This window comes from Chrysochloris asiatica, unplaced genomic scaffold (assembly GCF_000296735.1).
Source record: "Chrysochloris asiatica unplaced genomic scaffold, ChrAsi1.0 scaffold00002, whole genome shotgun sequence".
In the NCBI taxonomy this organism is placed as follows: Eukaryota; Metazoa; Chordata; class Mammalia; order Afrosoricida; family Chrysochloridae; genus Chrysochloris; species Chrysochloris asiatica.
In genome coordinates, this window is record NW_006408520.1 from 7,567,073 (window position 1) to 7,584,728 (window position 17,656).

Sequence of the window (17,656 nt, forward strand, 5' to 3'; positions counted from 1 at the left end):
AAAAAAAAAAATCAATTAATTTCAGGGATGAATTCATATATGTTTTATAAATGATTTATGTTTGGGGATGAAATGTAACTGTAAGAACTTTAAGGTCCCATATGAGAGTATTTACCCACACTCTCTTCAGTCAAATAAATAAATAGGAAAGTTCTGTATTTGAGATTACACAGGACCAATGAGTTATAAGCATAAGTGATTTAAATTATTCAAAATAGGCTATCTAAATAAGCAGGCCATGTTAAGCTAGAAATTAATGTGTTAGTCAAGACATTATTAGTCTGTTTACATACCTGTTGCCACACCACACAAATGCTTTCCAATTCCTACCACAGGTAGTTTTTCTTCTGTTAGCAAAGGAACCTTGTCTGAAATAAAGGGAAATGTGAGTTTTGTTAGTTCCTTGTGAGGTAGCCTTCCAAAAGAAGGAAATAATTAGAACCTCTAGATTTTATAGCTGAAGGAAGCATAAACCAAAAATTCTTACTTTACTACAATTTAAGAATAACAGGTTCAAAGATGTAGCAGCTTGCTAAGTTACTGCAGTTGGCTAGTGACAAAATCAGAATTAGAATCAAAGTTACTTGAATCTTAAACAATGCTTTCTTCTATACCATGCTAAATATTTATTAATCCATTGACAGAAACTCAGAATTTGCCTCCCTCAAAGACTTATTTTGCTAAGTATCAATCCATTGGTAAAAGGATTTAAGTTTCTTTACTAGAAGATTTTACATGAATAGTAAGTCAACATATAATGTAGCAGAAAAAACAATGCCGTTATTGTTCAGTGCCATCGAGTTGGTTCCGACTCATAGTGACCTTGTATAGGTTTCCAAGGAACAGCTGATGGGGTTTGAACTACCAACATTGTGGTTAGCAGACCAGTGCTTATCCTACAGTGCCACACTTGGACTCCAATATTATATTTAAAACTATAAATGAACTTTTAATATACCTTGACGATCAAGAATAAGATATTCTTATTATGTTGTTGGAGTTCTGGTGTGGTTTGATGAGTTAATGCTCTGGACTGCAAAGTCAGTTTGAACCACAAGATTGGCAGTTCAAGCTCACCAGTTGTTCCTTGGAAACCCTACACAGGGTCACTATGGGTCAAAACTGACTCGATGGCACTGATTTCTGACTCACAGCAACCCTGTATAGGGTTTCTGAGGAGCAGCTGGTGGGTTTGAACTGTAACCATGTGGTTAGCAGTCCAGTGTTTATCCTACAGCTCCATACCAGTACTTCATAGCTATTCATATTGTTCTGAAAATAAGAAAATAGTTTGAATAGTTCTGTAAAAGTAAAAGAAAAAAAAAATTAAGATGATGAAGTACCAATTGCAATCAAGCCGATTCCTACTCATAGCAACTCAGTAGGACAGAGTAGAACTCCCCTATAGGGTTTCCAAGGCTGTAATCCTAATGGAAGCAGACTATTTCTCCCACGTAGCAGCTAATAGATTTGAACCTTTCTGTTAGCAGCTAAGGGGTTAACCTCTGTGCCACTAAACTAACTGTTGTTGAGTCAATTCGTACTCATAGTGGCCCTACAGGACAAAGGAAAACTGCCCCATAGGGTTTCCGAGGTGGTAATATTCATGGGAGCAGACTGCCACACCATTTTGCTGTCCCATATTCCTATGAGGAAACCAATGAAGTAACAACTAAAAATGTCAGAGATATTACCATATATCCCCTAGGAGACAAAATTGCTTCTAATTGAGAATTGTTGCTAAAATGTTTGAACTGCTGGCCTTTTGACTGTTGCACGTTAGCCACTACACCATCAGGACTCCTTCACTGAACTACTGGGGCATGCTACTGCAGCAAAATGTACGATATCACAATCATGGCTTTCATTTTGCCTCCTATTCATTTTCCTTCTTATAAAATTAATATAAGTATGTTTCCTACAAATTCTAATACAGTATCTAGTCCCAAAAAAGTACTCAGTAAATATTCCAATGTATCTGGGGTATTTCTTTGAGATGATAATATTTGCTATAAGAAAATGTGCCTTTACTTACAGGGGTTTAAATTATGATACTTCAAGAAACTTATTATAAATGAGTGCAAAAAGAAAGCATGTTTGAGAAAGTCCTTCCATGGTTTCACACATCAACTTGTTGCCTCTTCCTTCATTTCTTTCAGCTTGGTAAATATGGCAGATGAACTTTTGTGCAAAGATTGCAAATGAAAACTAGCATCTAGCTTATTCCCTTCTCAAATACCACCAAAATAAGAGTTAAAGGATTTGTTAAAAAGCATAAACTCTGCAAGGTCTGTTAAAAGAGAAAAGGAGACAAAAGTAAGGAAGGCTAAGAATGAACCTTATTTATGCCAAGAATCTCAAAGATTCTGGAACTTTAGGCAATCAAGTACTTTGAAAGCAGAGTTGGAATGGCTATATTAATGGCTATATTGGTGAAAGATCATTTAAGTAGTAGGCTCATTTGGTGGAAGATTGCCAATTCTGTTAAAAGAGTGGGTGTCCAAACTGAGGCCAGCTTTGGGGAAAGAGAAGTGGTTTGGGGCGTGTTTGGAGAGGTAAGAGGAAGGACTTCAGTACCACCACCACAGATAATCCCAAGCAAGTTCTCTTCCCCAAAATTGAGACCAGAGTCTCAGACTATGTGCATTTGAAAACTCTACTATTTTACTATAGTTCTGTGAAGCTGAAAGTTCCTGGTGTCTTTTGATTAAACACTATGCTAGGCAAAAAAACCCCCACAAAAAACAAAAAAACAAGAGTAGGTGTCTGCACTGAGGGACAATAGCAACTGAGAGATGAAGTATGGTAAAATAGGACTGAGTGAGTGAGTGTGCATATACTTCAACTCTTGTTTCCACTCGGACCCAATACGTTGGTACTACAGTAGTTAAAACGCTACCTCCTAGGCAGGTGATCTAAAGAGTCGTCTCTGGGGGAGTTTAACCAGTCCAGGAAGATAAAACGTTAAGCATATCACCCTAGGATAAAGCTCAGAGTCAACCACACCTATATTCTAGATCTTTTAACTATGAACAGACCATCAAGAAATACCAGATGTTTGAGAGCAGACTTTAACTTGAAAGAAACAAACCTAACAAATGGAAAAGAGCAACTTGGTAAAAATAAGCGATTATATAAAGGTAGAATAATTATCAGAGAATGAATGCAGAATTTCCTGGAAAGCTGAGAGGTCTGGAATTGCTAAGTGATATTTTTCTCATCCTGGGAATTACTAACATTTTGTGCCCAGTAATTCTGTGTTGTGGGGGACTATCCTGGATCTTATAGGGTGTTTAGCAGAATCCCTGGTCTCTCTACCCAACGGATGCCAGCAGATCCCTAATGATGTAACCACCAAAATAGTCAGAAATATGACCCCTAGGAGGCAAAACTGCTTCTGATTGAGAATTATTGCTACAAATAAAAGGGTCCACCAAGCAACCAACAAAACAGGTAAAATGAACCATACCAAGAAATTTTTGAAAACCAAGAACAAAGAACCTATACAATTCTACAATGAAAATAGTCTATAAAGCATAACAAATCAGGATTCAGAATAAATTCAAACACACATTGTTACCATTGTTGTAGTTAAATGAAATCAAGTCAGTTCCGAGTCATAGAAACCCTGTATAGGGTTTAGTCCAGAGCTTCACATACAGAGCCACATCAGGATTCCTTTTAATACACATTGTTGTTGTTTGTTGTTGAGTGCCTTCGAGTCAGTTCCGACCCATAGCAACCCTAAACAGGGTTTCCAAGGCTATAAATCTTTATGGGAGCAGAAAGTCTCATCTTTCTCCCACGGAGCAGCTGATAGTTTCGAACTGCTGACCTTGCGGTTCACAGCCCGATTCATAACCACTACGCTACCAGAGCTCCTTAGTGCAGTAATATTTCCTTAGTGCAGTAATAATAAAGATAAATGATTCTAAACCTAGAAATAGAAATACTCAGCTAAATTAAGTGCTGTGAAGTAAGAATAAATGGTATGTCGAGACTACACAAAATCTCAAATTTATCTATGTTTTTAAAATAATATCTTGTTGTGTTTTTTGTGAAGGTTTACACAGCAGGTTCCCATCAACAATTCTATATATACACTATTCGGTAACAGTAGTAACATTCTTACAATGTGTGAGCGTTCTCATTATTTCTACTGTGGTTCTTCAATTTCTGAATCTACGTTTCCTACTCCCTTAGAGTCTCATTGTTTTAAAATAATTGTTGATTGTTTGGTCTCATAAAGTTGATTTTTTAAAAATATGCATAGTGCTTATGGATAATAATCATTATTTTTGTGAGTCCATCTGTTACTTAGCTATAAGGAAAACCTCAAGGGTTAGTTTCAGTTCAAGGTTTAAGGAAGTATCTAGTGGCAATAGTCTCAGGGAATCCTTCGGTCTCAATAAGTACATTAAGTTATTATTTTTTTAGGAATTTGGTATTCTATCAGGATATGCTATTTATTGTGGCCCTGATTAGAATGGTGTAGCAGTAGCCGGGGACCATCCAGCTCTTCTGTCTCAGGGTAGAAGAGACCATACTTTAAAGACTATTTGTCCTGCAGACTAATTTCTTCTCTGGTTTCCTCCTTTGCTTTGGCTCTGGATGAGTGTAGACCAACAGCTGTATCTTAAATAGTTTCTTATAAGCTTTCAAGACCCTAGCCACAATTCACTAACGAGGATGTAGAACATAACGTTAAGAACTATTTTATGCCAACTGATCAGATGTCCCATGTAATTATGGTTCCAATATTTTAAACTCAGAAAATAAATCCTGTGAGTGTTTGGTTGTGTTTAAGACGTATCTGTAAGACCTTCAAGCAAGATGGAAGAGTAGGCACACACACTACATGGACTCTTTACAACAAAAATATGAGAGACCAAATGAAACAGACACAGGTGAGAATTCTGGAACTCTGAACTTCAGAGCAAAGTTAAGAGAAGTGGATTAAATGGTTGCTGGGAGAAGGAGCTGAGCAGAGATGCCAAGAGAGGGAAACTAATTCATTAATGGCTGCCCAGACTCAGCATTGACCATCTTGTGAGTAGCTTTCACAATGGGAGGTCTGGCAGAGCAGATTCATCTAGATGATGGGAAAGGTGTGATTCCTTCTTTTTCCCTACTGGTAGCGTAGTGGTTACAAATCGGCCTGTGAACCTTGAGGTCAGCAGTTCGAAACTATCAGCCGCTCCGCGGGAGTAAGATGAAGCTTTCTGCTCCCGTAAAGATTTACAGCCTCGGAAACCCTGTACAGGGTTCGCTATGAGTTGGAACCGACTCCACGGCACATAACAACAACAAAAATTTAGAATCCTAGGAAGTGTCTCTTATTCATCAGACTAGGCAGAAAAGTCTCATTTAATTGTTTAAATTGTTTAGTTATAGGCTGTTGTTGTTAAGTACTGTGTAGTCGGTTCTGATCCTTAGCGACCTTGCACAGGCTTTCTGAGGAGCATTTGGTGTGTTTGAACCTTGACCTTGCAGTTAACAGTCCAATGCTTATCCTAAAGTGCCACACCAGGACTTCAAAATTAAAGTGACTGGTATGGAGTGCTCTGGTCTCTCAGCAACACTGTTTGTCTAGGGCTTCTGAGGCTCCAGGTGTTTACAGGAGAAGACAGCCTTATTTTTGTTCTACAGAGCAGCTGGTGGGTTTGAACTGCTGATGCTGTTGTGAATCCGGTTGTTATCATACAACAACACCAAAAGGCTATTCATTTTTTTATATGAACTGACTCAATAGTAAATGTAAATTGAGCAAAGAGGCAATATAAGGTCTTTTAATATAAAACATCAAAATTTTTATACTTTCCCCTAATATTATACTTTATTTCCAGTTGATAATGAAAAAGAAATTTTTCCCTAATTTTTAACCCCAATTCAGTTTACCTTCAAATGATACATATAACATTCCAGACCAACAGACTAATCCGTTTTACCTGAGGCACACTTCTGCATGCTTACACTTCTAAGCAAGCCTCAGAGTTTGAAACTTCTATGATTTATGTGGAACTGAAAGTTATGCAACTTACGCAAACACAAGTGTTGAATATCAATTTGAAGTCTTTCAAACACTGAATTTTTCTTTTTGTGCTTACCATCTACCTATACAAACAGATAACAAGGATTTTATGTTCACAAAGAGATTTACAGAAATGACAGATTTATATTTGTTTTCATAACTCAAAGTAAGTTTTTATCTCATTTTTAGTATTTCAAATAGCATTACAAATAAACTTAAAACTGTATATTCTTTGGTTAAAACTACACAACATTATCACATATTTTTATAATAGTTGAACATTTGTAACTATGTATACAGTTCATTCAATTCTAAAAATTCCTAACTCATTGATGAAGAATCTGGGGTTCATAGTTATTAAGTGACTTACCTATGATTATTTGCTAGTTTTTGTTTGTCAGTCCCTAGTACACTATTTTTGGGTCTATTTTCTATTCTCCCTAAAAGATCACAACTATGCCATGTACCTATGACTTGTAAATCTACTTTCGTGGCCCAGACTTCTCTGAAAAGCATCAGATACATATCCAACTGTCAAGAAAGGCACTCTACTTGAACTTCAAACTTGTCACATCCAAAACGAACTCATTGTTTCTGCCTTCAAACCTGTTCTTTCCTTCTCCTAAATTCCCTACGTTGGGGAAGGGAGTCACTTAGTCACTAAAGTCATACAAACATCACCTGAAATGACTCCTTCCTTCTTACACTCAACAGATAATAAATCACAAGTCTTGTAGCTTCACACATGTCTTATATTTGGTCATATTGTACTTGTTTCTCAAACCTTTTATCTAGGAAACATTACTTACCTTCCATGGTTTAGCACATGCATCACTGTTCTATATAGTCATTCCCTACTCCCTCTCTCCAGTAAAACTTGTCAATCACTTCTTTGACCCTACAGTGTATTTTATGCAGACTTTTTCATATCGTCTTTCACAGTTTATTATAATCATTTATTTATCTGTCTGTCTTTTCTAAACATTTGTAACAGAGCACAGGAACCATGTCTTAGTTGACTGTGTATACCTAATATCTACCATGATGTCTGCACTACACTCAACAGATGTCTACTGGAGGAAGAGTCAGCACGTGGCAGAAGAAGGATTAGGACACAAGACTTTAAACTCCTAATAGGATTCTTTTCACATATTTTCCTATCTCTGGGAAATTAAAGAACTCAGATCAATGGACTATAAAATTTAGATTAAAAAATTTATCTTCAGTTTAAGTCATCAGACATAGTAAATAGTTGCAATCAAATACACAAAGAAGAAAATTACTTTTCTTCTGTTTTAAGATAGAGACTCCTGAGTATGATTTTCCCCCTTAAACAATATGAAAAATATAGTTTGTTTACTAGTATACTGCACTGGTTTTACTTACCTTGAATCTTGTTGTCACCTTTTCTACTAGGATGAAGTGAACGTTTTCAACATCTTTTAAGGCAATATCAACCCAATGAGATAATTTTCCCTTTCCTGCTCCAAATTCAACAAAGCATCTTCTTGGACCAAGTAACTTTAATTTTTCAATGTTACCTAAAATAGAAGCCTGCAAACTTCACAAGATTATTTTACAAACAACAGCAAACACATCCGCTCAAAGGGGAAAATAGCAAAGTAATTCCTACATCTGTAAGTTAAGGTAGCATGTTTACATTAAAGAATTTATTTTGGCTTTAAATTTTTCTCTCTTTTAAAATACTTAACACTTATTCTATCAGTACTCAGAAAACAGTATATATATATTTTGAAATGGAAAGATTCTGTACCTTAAAAGACAAACTAATCTAAGCAAAATTTCATTAACATCTATATTTAGGAAGAAGAGAAATTTAGCTTTTTATAAATGAACAAAAAGACATTTAGTAGAGTTACTATGATCTAAACATACCTGCTGTTTCAGGTGTTTGGTTGCAGAATCACCATTTTTAGGATCACTAAGGGCATCATCCAACACTGAATGGGACATAGTTTGATCTTTAAGGGTAGAGTTCAAACCTATGCGAAATATAAGCATAACACCTTAAGCAACCAAACATGAAACCATAGAGCTCTGAACAATAGTAAACTATTGCTTACTATTTAATTTAAATTATCATCTCATATACCATCTAATGGCTCTAATTTATTTTATAACTTCTGGCAGACTTACCTACACTTGCTCTTTTCAATTTCTTAATTAAACTTTCCAACTGCTCTTCAGATAGAGACGAAATTGAAACCTACATATGTAAATATACAATAAATAATATTGTCCAAAATTACATTTCTTTTAAACTTCTTTATAAAAATTTTATCTGGTCTATGAATATTTTTCATATAAATATATTTGTACATGAATGTGTGTTTAAATGTGTGTGTGTATATCTATCAATGCTACCAAACTTCCTAAGAGCATATTCTACACAGCAGCATTTCTTGCTGCTAAAGTCTTTGCCCTAAGCTGCCTTGAAAATTGCTCAACTCAGTCTCTGACATGGTACTTTAATTCCCTGAACCTCCTCAGGGTGAAGAGCAACTCTCGGCTCACAGGGCTCAAGAATCAAATGAGGACTCAGAGCTATATTGTAATATGTAATAGAGTTTGAAAACACTGATGCTTTAAGAAAATGTATTCAAAATTAAAAAACAACTACTAATTTCAATTAAAACTGTTGTTTTGTTGTCACTGAGTTGATTCAGACTCAAAGCGACCATATATAGGGTTTTCAAGGAGTGGCTGGTGGATTTGAACTGTGACCTTAGTTAGCAGCCCAGTGCTTATCCACCACACCAGGACTCCAGACAAAAATTAGAACAAGCTTATTCACAGTATGAAGGCAGTCCATAAATACTTTTAAAATTAAATATTAAGTCAAGTACTTACTAATTGTTCAGGTATTTCTGTCTCATCTTTTAAGCCTGCATTAATATCTTGAATAAAGAAGTCCTTAACAAAAACAAAACCATAATACAGTTAATAATGTGAAAAGCTCATAAAAATGAAGCTGAAATCATGGTCTTTCCCTTCTTATCATTGTCTGTATCACCATCTTTTGTCTTTTTCCATTCATTTATTTAATAAATAACTATTAAACACAGGTCTCTGGCTGGCTTTAGGCATTAGGGAATTAGCACAGTAGAGAATAGAACAAACAAAAATCTGCGTGTTTGTGGCTCTTATAAACTAATGACATGGCTGTCTGAATATGTATGTGTTATTAAGTGCTTTTGAATAGTTTCGACTCATAACAACCCTGAGAAGGGTTTCTGAGGAGCAACTGGTGAGTTTGATCCAACTGACCTTGTGGTTCAAACCAACCTTGCAGTCCAGTGTTTATCCTACAGTACCACACCAGGACTTCGAATATTTTAGTCTTAAGAAATTTATTACAAATTTTTATGAAAGTTTTTACTTACCATTTTTCCTTATAGTGTTAAATTACAAAGTATCAACTACACACTGCTATTTATCAGGCAAGCAGCATGATTAGGAGGGAAAAAAAAGTGTAAAATATATATTTTACAATGATATATGCCTGATTTCTTTTATTTTAAAACATTAACTAAAAATTGAGGTAATGTTCTGTGAAACGATGTTGTTTAGATTAACATAATGAGATCTTTCTAGCTCATCTTCAGAGAGAGACTACATAAGGATCTAGATTAGCTAGACTTGTCTAATATAACTTTTTGCAATAGTGTAAATATTCTTTATTTGCCCTATCCAACATGGTTTCCATTCACTGAAACTGCCAATACCATCAAGTCAATTCTGACTCACAGTGACCCTATATAGGGTTTCTAAGACTTTAAGAAAACAGTCTCATCTTTCTGTCTAGTTTGAACTGCCAACCTTGTGATTAGCAGTCCAGTGCTTATCCTACAGTGCACCAGGGCTCCTTACACGATAGCCACTAGCCATGAAATATGTCTGGTGACTGAGAAATGAAATCTTAAATGTTATTTAATTTTAATTCGTTTAAATAGTCACAGGAGACGGATGGCTACCATTTGGACAGTGCAGATTGAAATGAATGAAATACTAGTATTTGTACAAGTTCTGTTTTAAAAGGGAAAAGTCCTAGAGACATTATATACAGTATAAAATTTTGTTAACTGAGGTAGAAAGGTAACATTTTGATTGTGTGTGTTTTGCTACTTTTATTTATTTGGATATAAACAGAAATTGGTGAATGAATGGGAAGGGTGAGGACTGCTAAGAAGCATAATGTTTCGTTGGGTGACTCAGAAAACAACAATAGAAAATAAGCTACAACTAAGAAAATATAAATCGAAACAGAAAATCCTCATAACTGTACCAATAAATAACATCATGATAAACAGAGACTATATTACAGTTCTCAGAGATTTCATTCTACATTCATGGAAGCAGCAGTTAAGAAATCAAATGGCATACTGAATTAGGCAAATCTGATGCAAAAGACCTCTTTAATGTGTGAAAAAGCACTTTGAGGACTGGTATACCTTTCCCAAGCCATGGTATTTTCAATGGTATCACATGAATGTGAAAGATAGACAATGAATAATCAATGAATCTGAACTGTAGTGTTGGTGAAGAATATTTACAGTACCATGCACTGCCAAAGAACAAATGAATCTGTCTTGCAAGAAGTACAGCTAGAATGCTCCTTAGACGTGAGGATGAGGAGACTTCTTCCCACATACATGTACTTTGAACATGTTATCAGGAGGAACCTGTGCATGGAAAGGACATCATACCTGGTAGAGGATCAGAGAAGCAAAGGATGAACCTCAATGAGATGGATTGATATAGTGGCTGCAACAATGGGCTCAAACAGAACATAACTGTGAGGATGGTACAGGACCAGGCAGTGTTCCACAGGGTTGCTATGAATAGAAACTATTATTTGACAGCACCTAATGAAAACAATGTGAAGGTTGGAAACAAAGAGGAGGATCAATAGTAAGAAAATATGGCCTTGGTGACAGAAATGATGCTTCAGATCACATGACAGGTTTTGTAAGACCAATGACTTATTCATTGCAAGTACCTTCTTAAATTCAGGCTGAAGCTGAAGAAAATTAAAACAAGTCCACGAGAGCCAAAATATAACCTTGAACAAATTCCACCTGAATTTAAAGACCATCTCAAGAACAGAGTTGATGCATTAGATACTAATGAACAGAGACCAGAAGAATTGTGGAATGACATCAAGAGCACGATCCATGAAGAAAGCATAAGTTCATTAAAAAGACAGGAAAGAGAAGACCAAAACGGATGTCAGAGGAGACTCTGAAACCTGCTCTCCAGCATAGACATACTAAAGTGAATTGAAGAAATCAGGAAGTAGAAGAGCTGAACAGAAAATTTCAAAGGGCAGCTCAAGAAGCCAAAGTCAAGTAATATAATGAAATGTGCAAAGACCTGGAGTTAAAAAACCAAAAAGAAAGAATATGCTTAACAATCCTCAAGCTGAAAAAAAAAAAAAAATTCAAACCTTGACTTGAAATACTGAAGGAATCTATGGGCAAAATAGTAAATGATGCAGAAAGCATCAAAAGAAGATGAAGAAATACTATCTCACTATATTAAAAAGAAATGGTCGCTGTTCAACCATTTCAAGAGATAGCATATAATCAAGAACTGATGGTACTAAAGGAAAATGTCCAAACTGTACGGAAGGTATTAGTGAAAACAAGACTGCAGGAATTGGTGGAATACAAATTTAAATCTTTCAACAAACTAATGAAGCACTGGAGGCACTCACTCACCTGTGTGCCAAGACATCTGGTCAACTGAATGGAAGAGATCATATTTCTGCCATTCCAAAGAGAGGTGTTACAAAGGAATGTGGAAATCATAAAACAGTATGAATATCACATTCAAATAAAATTGTGCAGAAGAAAATTAAGATATGGCTGCAACAGTATACTGACAGGAAAATACCAAAAATTCAAGCTAGATTCAGAAAAGGACATGCAACAAGGGATATCACTGCGGATATAAGATGGATCTTGGCTGTAAGCAGAGAATACCAGAAAGATGTTTTCTTGTGCTTTATTGACTATGCAAAGGTTTTCGACTGTGTGGATCATGACCAAGCTATGGATAACACTGTGATGAATGGGTACTCCAGAACACTAATCTTTTACTCAATCTGCATGTGAGCAAATAATCTAAGTAGCTGGATTGTATGAAGACTCATCAACAACCTGCAACATGAAGATGAAGATGATACAATCTTGCTTGCTGGAAATGAAGAGGACTAAAAGTAGTTATGAATGAGGATTAAAGACCACAACATTCAGTTTGGATTGCACCTCAATTTAAAGAGCACAAAAATCTTCACAACTGGATCAATAAATAACATTATGATAAATAGAAAAAAGATTGACGTTGTCAAAGATTTCATCTTTCTTGGATCCACTATCAACACTCAAGGAATAAGCCATCAAGAAATCAAATGACTACTGCATTAGGCAAAGCTGCTGCACAAGACAACTTTAAAATGTTAAAGAGCAAAGATGTCAGTTTGAGGACTAACATGCACCTGACCCAAGCCACAGTATTTTCAGTAGTCTCCTCTGCATGTGAAAGTTGGACAATGAATAAGGAAGATGGTAGAAAAGTTGGACAATGAATAAGGAAGATGGTAGAAGAATTCATGCATTTGAGTTATAGTGTTGGAGAGTATATTAAAATAACCATGGACTACCAGAAGAACAAACAGATTTGTGTTGGAAGAAGTACAGCTAGAATGTTCCTTAGAAGTCAGGATGGCAAGACTTTGTCTGTCACATTTTGGATATGTTATCAAGAGGGAAAAGGACATCATGCTTGGTAAGTGAAGGATCAGTGAAAAAGAGGAAAACCTTTTTTGAGATGGATTGGCACCATGGCAGCAGCAATAGACTAGTGTAATCACAACTATAGTAACAACTGTGAGAATAGTGTAGTACCAGGCAGTGTTTTGGTCTGTTGTGCAAAGGGTTGCTATGAGGTGGAGCTGACTCAGTGGCACCTAACAACAACCTTATATACACTCAGATGTATTTGATCAAAATCAATCCTCATGAGGTAAAGCCTTACTAAACATTCACAATTGTAATATGTTGTGGTGCTGCAAGGTCAGTTTGAACTGCAAGGTTGGTAGTTCAAACTCACTAGCTGCTTCTAGAAACCCTGTATAGAGTCACTATGAGTTGGGACCAACTCAACAACACTTAACAAGTATAAATATACAACACACATTTCACTATTCAATTTTACTGATCAAACACTTACAGGTTTTGGCTTCTCTCTTGAGTTACATTTTTTCAAATGCTTTGCTAGTTGATCTTCATATACTGTGCTATATATAAAAAGAAAATCAGATAAAATAAGATTATGTTGCACTTACTAATACTAGCACAGAGAAACTCTTATCTGAACCATACTTACTGTTTTGGATCTAAAGGACACAAGATTCTTTTTCGAGCATTTTCTTCCTAATAGATCAAAAGGAATATATTTACTTAAATAAAATATCAAGTTTATCACTTACCAATGCTAGATATAATTTCAGTGTAATCAGTGAGCCCTGGTAGCACTGTAGGATAAGCACTGGACTGCTAATACAGGGCTGGCAGTTCAAACCCACCCACTACTCTGCAGGAGAAAAGTGAGGCTTTCTGCTTCCAGAAAGATTACAGTCTTGGAAAACATAGATAAGGTCACTATGAGTTGGAATTGACTGTATGGTAGTGGGTAGCATTCAGTGTAATCATAAGCTCATGTATTACCAAAACAAGGTTAAGAAATCCTTAAAAGAACGTAATAAAAAGTAGGTAAAATCAGGTCAAGGGGCTTAACAACGAAGCTCCAAAATAACTGGTTTACGTATATATGTACAATATTGTTTTCAATGAACAAGGGTATACAGCTTCAAAGAAGTTATAGAGAATGTCTACATATAGAATTTGAATCTCAGAGAGCATCGATTGTAACATTCACCATTATTTTATGTACCAAGAAAGAAAAAAACTTTCAATTTAAACTGTCACATAGTGATATAAAGATGCATCTTGATTTCAAAGGTGTTAGAATGTGGGGGAAAAGGTGTTTTAGAAACAATGAAATACGGTATTTTAATTATTTGCTGTGTGACCATATTCTGCTGGTTTTGCAACTTTTCACTACAGAAATGTTTCATCTTATTCATTTCTAACTTACATGTATATAATTATATACAATGGAGAATGTGAAAAATTATTAAGTTTGGAAATTCTGTCCAACATTCCATATGAATCTAATAGACTGCCTAGGTATGAATCTTATCTCTGTTACTAGCTCTGTGATTTTAGTCTAATTTATTGCCTTATTTGAAAGAAGAGAAAAATGTTTTACCTCCTAAGGTTTGTGAAACTTAAATGAGTTAAAAAAATTTAAAAATAATTAGCAATGTTGGCCATATATAAATGCTAAGTGTTGGCTAAATTATCTTTTTCCAGTTTATCTTTGATGTGACACTCAAGGTATCCATGAAACTATGCAGTGTATTCACTGCAAGGTGAAATGATTTTTTCACTAATTAAAAAATATATATACTGCTATTTCTTATTTGCCTGCTAACTTTAAAACCTAGCTCCACATAAGAAAAAATGCTAATTCTAATGATTTAATAAAACAGTACTATTTCTACTTACTGCTTGGGATTAGAAAGAGGACTTTTCTACCTCGACATTTTTGACTGGAGAATTCTTTTTTTTGTGGGTAGCTGTCTTGTACATTTTAGGATGGTTAGTAGCATCCTCAGTGTCTACTGAGTAGATGACAGTAACACGACCCAGTTGTGACAATCAAAATGTCTTCAGGTTTTGCCAATTGCTCCTGGGAGGCAAAATCACCTCTAGATGAGGACAAATGGGTTTAAATGAGCACAATTAGTCCCATCACATGAACTTGTGATGCCTTTTTCAAAAGAATTGAAACAACACCCACATGCATCATAAATTAGATTCAATAAGATGGCTATGATTCAAAACCAAATCAGTCATGGGATGTTTTGCAGTTTTATTCAATGGACTAAAAAGGAGCTCTGGTATTGCACTGGTTATGAGTCAGGCTGCCAACCTCAAGGTCAGCAGTTCAAAACTACCAGCCATTCTACGGGAGAAAGATGAGGCTTTCTGCTCCCGTAAAACAGCCTTGGAAACCCTATGCAGGGTCGCTATGAGTCGGAACCAACCTCATGGCACATAACCACCACCGCCACTGAAAACAACATGAATTCCTCTTCAGAAATACCAATCAGCTTGTAATGATCTATTTAACGATCTACTATTGTCACCTTCCGAATGGCTGGGTGCTGTGAAGTCTATGGCCTTGTAACAGAGAACAAATAAAATCTATTTAATGGTTAACTGAGACGTTAAAAAACCGGCAAGGGCAACTAACTGTTGTTGTTGTTGTTGTTAAGTGCCGTCGAGTCGGTTCCGACCCATAGCGACCCTGTACAGGGTTTCCGAGGGTGTAAATCTTTACGGGAGTAGAAAGCCTCATCTTTCTCCCGCAGAGCGGCTGGTAGTTTTGAACTGCTGACCTTATGGTTCGCAGGCCGATTGGTAAGCACTACGCTACCAGAGCTCCTTTGTAGGTGTGCTTTATCGAGTTTTCCTAATTAACTTACAGGTCTCCCATGTTCAAAACACAAGGACATCCTTGATTCAGGATGCTTCATTCTAGGTAAATCAAAGCAGAAAGCCGAGCTATGGCTTTTGACAAACAATGGTAGATGACAGGACTCAGGGAACTGATCTGTACTGGATATTGCCTAGAAAGATAAATCGTTTGACTAAGAAAGAAAATAAATGTAAATAATATTGTATAGTCAGCAGGTTTATTTATTCTAAGCCCCTCAATCTGACATGTTCTTTTTCTCTAGCATCCTACTCCTCTAGTTCTTATTTTTATATATCATATATATTTGTTGTTTAAGTGCTGAGTAGTTTCCGACTCACAGCAACTCTATATAGGGAGCAGAAAGTCTCATCTTTCTCCCGCATTATACATATGTACATATACATTTATCTCCTAAAGAAGTATTTTGTTGTTGTTCGGTGCCATAGAGTCAGTTCCGTCCCATAGCGACCCTATGCACAAGAGAACGAAACTCTACCCGGTCCTGCAAGACTGCCCAGTCCTCAATTGTTAAGTCCACACATACAAATATATACTGCCTGATAGTACAATGATATGGATCATCTAACGCAATTGTACGGATTTGTGCTATCAATTCTTAAGAGTCAATTCTTATGACGGTCCTTAATCTAGCCTCCCTTTTGCCAGAATTACTTTTGTGTGGCTTTCTAACGATAAAAGATCTAAACTTGAAACACACAGAAACAACTTTAAAGTTCATTTCAACCGCATTCACAAAGAATATCATATCACTTAAGAAACAATTGTTAGAACATGATTAGTTAAACTCGGGATCGTCAATTACCGACTTTCTAAACTACCAGTGGCGTTAGAAGAGGGCGGCGTAGGAATCGGTAGTTTGAAGTAAAATAAAATCTCGCATGATCCTGAGTTAGGACTAAGATAAATGAGTCGCTGCTGCGCTTTATTTAGTAAAAGAAAATACTGCTCATCTCTATTTATTATCATCGTTCCCCCGGAAGAGCAGGACAGTGTTTACTTAAGGAAATAACAGATAATCCAGGTAAAGCCGAAATCTTTCAGCGCGGGGAGGAGCCGCGTCCCAGCACCCCCCAGACCGGGAAACTAATTTCCGACTCTCGGGAAGGTACGGTGATACTAGACCTCCACGTCAGTCCCCGCGGCTCCGGCGTGTTCACCACAGAACCGTTTCCCTGCTGCCACCACCATTCTGCAGAATCGCTTTTTCCTTTCCACATAGTAACCACATCTACCCTCCGCTGGAAAACCAGTGGCTTGTGGCTTCAGCACAAAAGCCGCCATAATTTAGGACGCGCTTCCGGCGTTGAGCACCCGAGAAAGAGAAGAAAAGTTATCAGCTTCCCTTGAGTCCCTTTCCCTTAACAAACATGACTGCCTCGCGTCCCGCCAGACATGTTAATTTCCGGAAACTCCGCAACCGTCTTTTCTCCATTCTTCGTAATACCGGAAGAAACTGACGGTGGCTTGCAAAGTCCAAACCTCCTCCGTCTCCCCTCTTGTTTCTGTTTCTCCGCCTCCTCTGCGGGAGCCGAGCGCCAAACTCAAACTTTACCAGGACCTGGACGCATCCAGGCTAGTGCTGAGGGCCGGGCCTTTCTTCACAACAGCTGGGGCAGCGGTCCAACATGAGCCAGGTTCTGTTCCAGCAACTGGTCCCATTGCAAGTGAAATGTAAGGACTGCGAAGAAAGGTGAGGTTTGCGCCACCGGTGCCAGCGGGTGGCGGTTGGGGTTGGGCCAAGAGAGAAAGATGGCGGATCCAGCCGGTGGGCACCGGCCGCGCCAGTGCTGGCCGGCCGACCTGCCTGGAAGCGAAGAGAACATCCGACTGGGATGTTTACCCTTCTCAAATTGGAGATTGCAGAGGGAACGGAGGAAGAAGGGGTGTAAGGATAGGGGAAGCCGACGCTTGTCAAATTAATGTTAGAAATCCTAGCGCTTAAACGGAGTCCCACTCTTTCCCATTTGAAGGAAC

General features: G+C 37.1%; 2 protein-coding genes across 2 annotated transcripts in view; one reads left to right on the forward strand and one right to left on the reverse strand.

The window, feature by feature from the left end:
- TRMT13 (tRNA methyltransferase 13 homolog (S. cerevisiae)) overlaps positions 1 to 16,978 on the reverse strand; it is a 48,590-nt gene extending 31,612 nt beyond the window's left edge. The window contains exons 1-9 of the mRNA XM_006831041.1: positions 16,805 to 16,978; positions 13,442 to 13,488; positions 13,286 to 13,352; positions 8,903 to 8,965; positions 8,189 to 8,258; positions 7,928 to 8,034; positions 7,418 to 7,585; positions 6,042 to 6,114; positions 294 to 368 (exon numbers count right to left, since the gene is read on the reverse strand). Of these exons, the coding sequence (XP_006831104.1) occupies positions 294 to 368; positions 6,042 to 6,114; positions 7,418 to 7,585; positions 7,928 to 8,034; positions 8,189 to 8,258; positions 8,903 to 8,965; positions 13,286 to 13,352; positions 13,442 to 13,488; positions 16,805 to 16,963 (829 nt within the window). The 5' untranslated portion in view covers positions 16,964 to 16,978. The remainder of the gene's footprint in view (positions 1 to 293; positions 369 to 6,041; positions 6,115 to 7,417; positions 7,586 to 7,927; positions 8,035 to 8,188; positions 8,259 to 8,902; positions 8,966 to 13,285; positions 13,353 to 13,441; positions 13,489 to 16,804) is intronic.
- A 196-nt stretch (positions 16,979 to 17,174) lies between these two features.
- SASS6 (spindle assembly 6 homolog (C. elegans)) overlaps positions 17,175 to 17,656 on the forward strand; it is a 41,214-nt gene continuing 40,732 nt past the window's right edge. Inside the window, exon 1 of the mRNA XM_006830919.1 lies at positions 17,175 to 17,372. Within this exon, the coding sequence (XP_006830982.1) occupies positions 17,308 to 17,372 (65 nt within the window). The 5' untranslated portion in view covers positions 17,175 to 17,307. The remainder of the gene's footprint in view (positions 17,373 to 17,656) is intronic.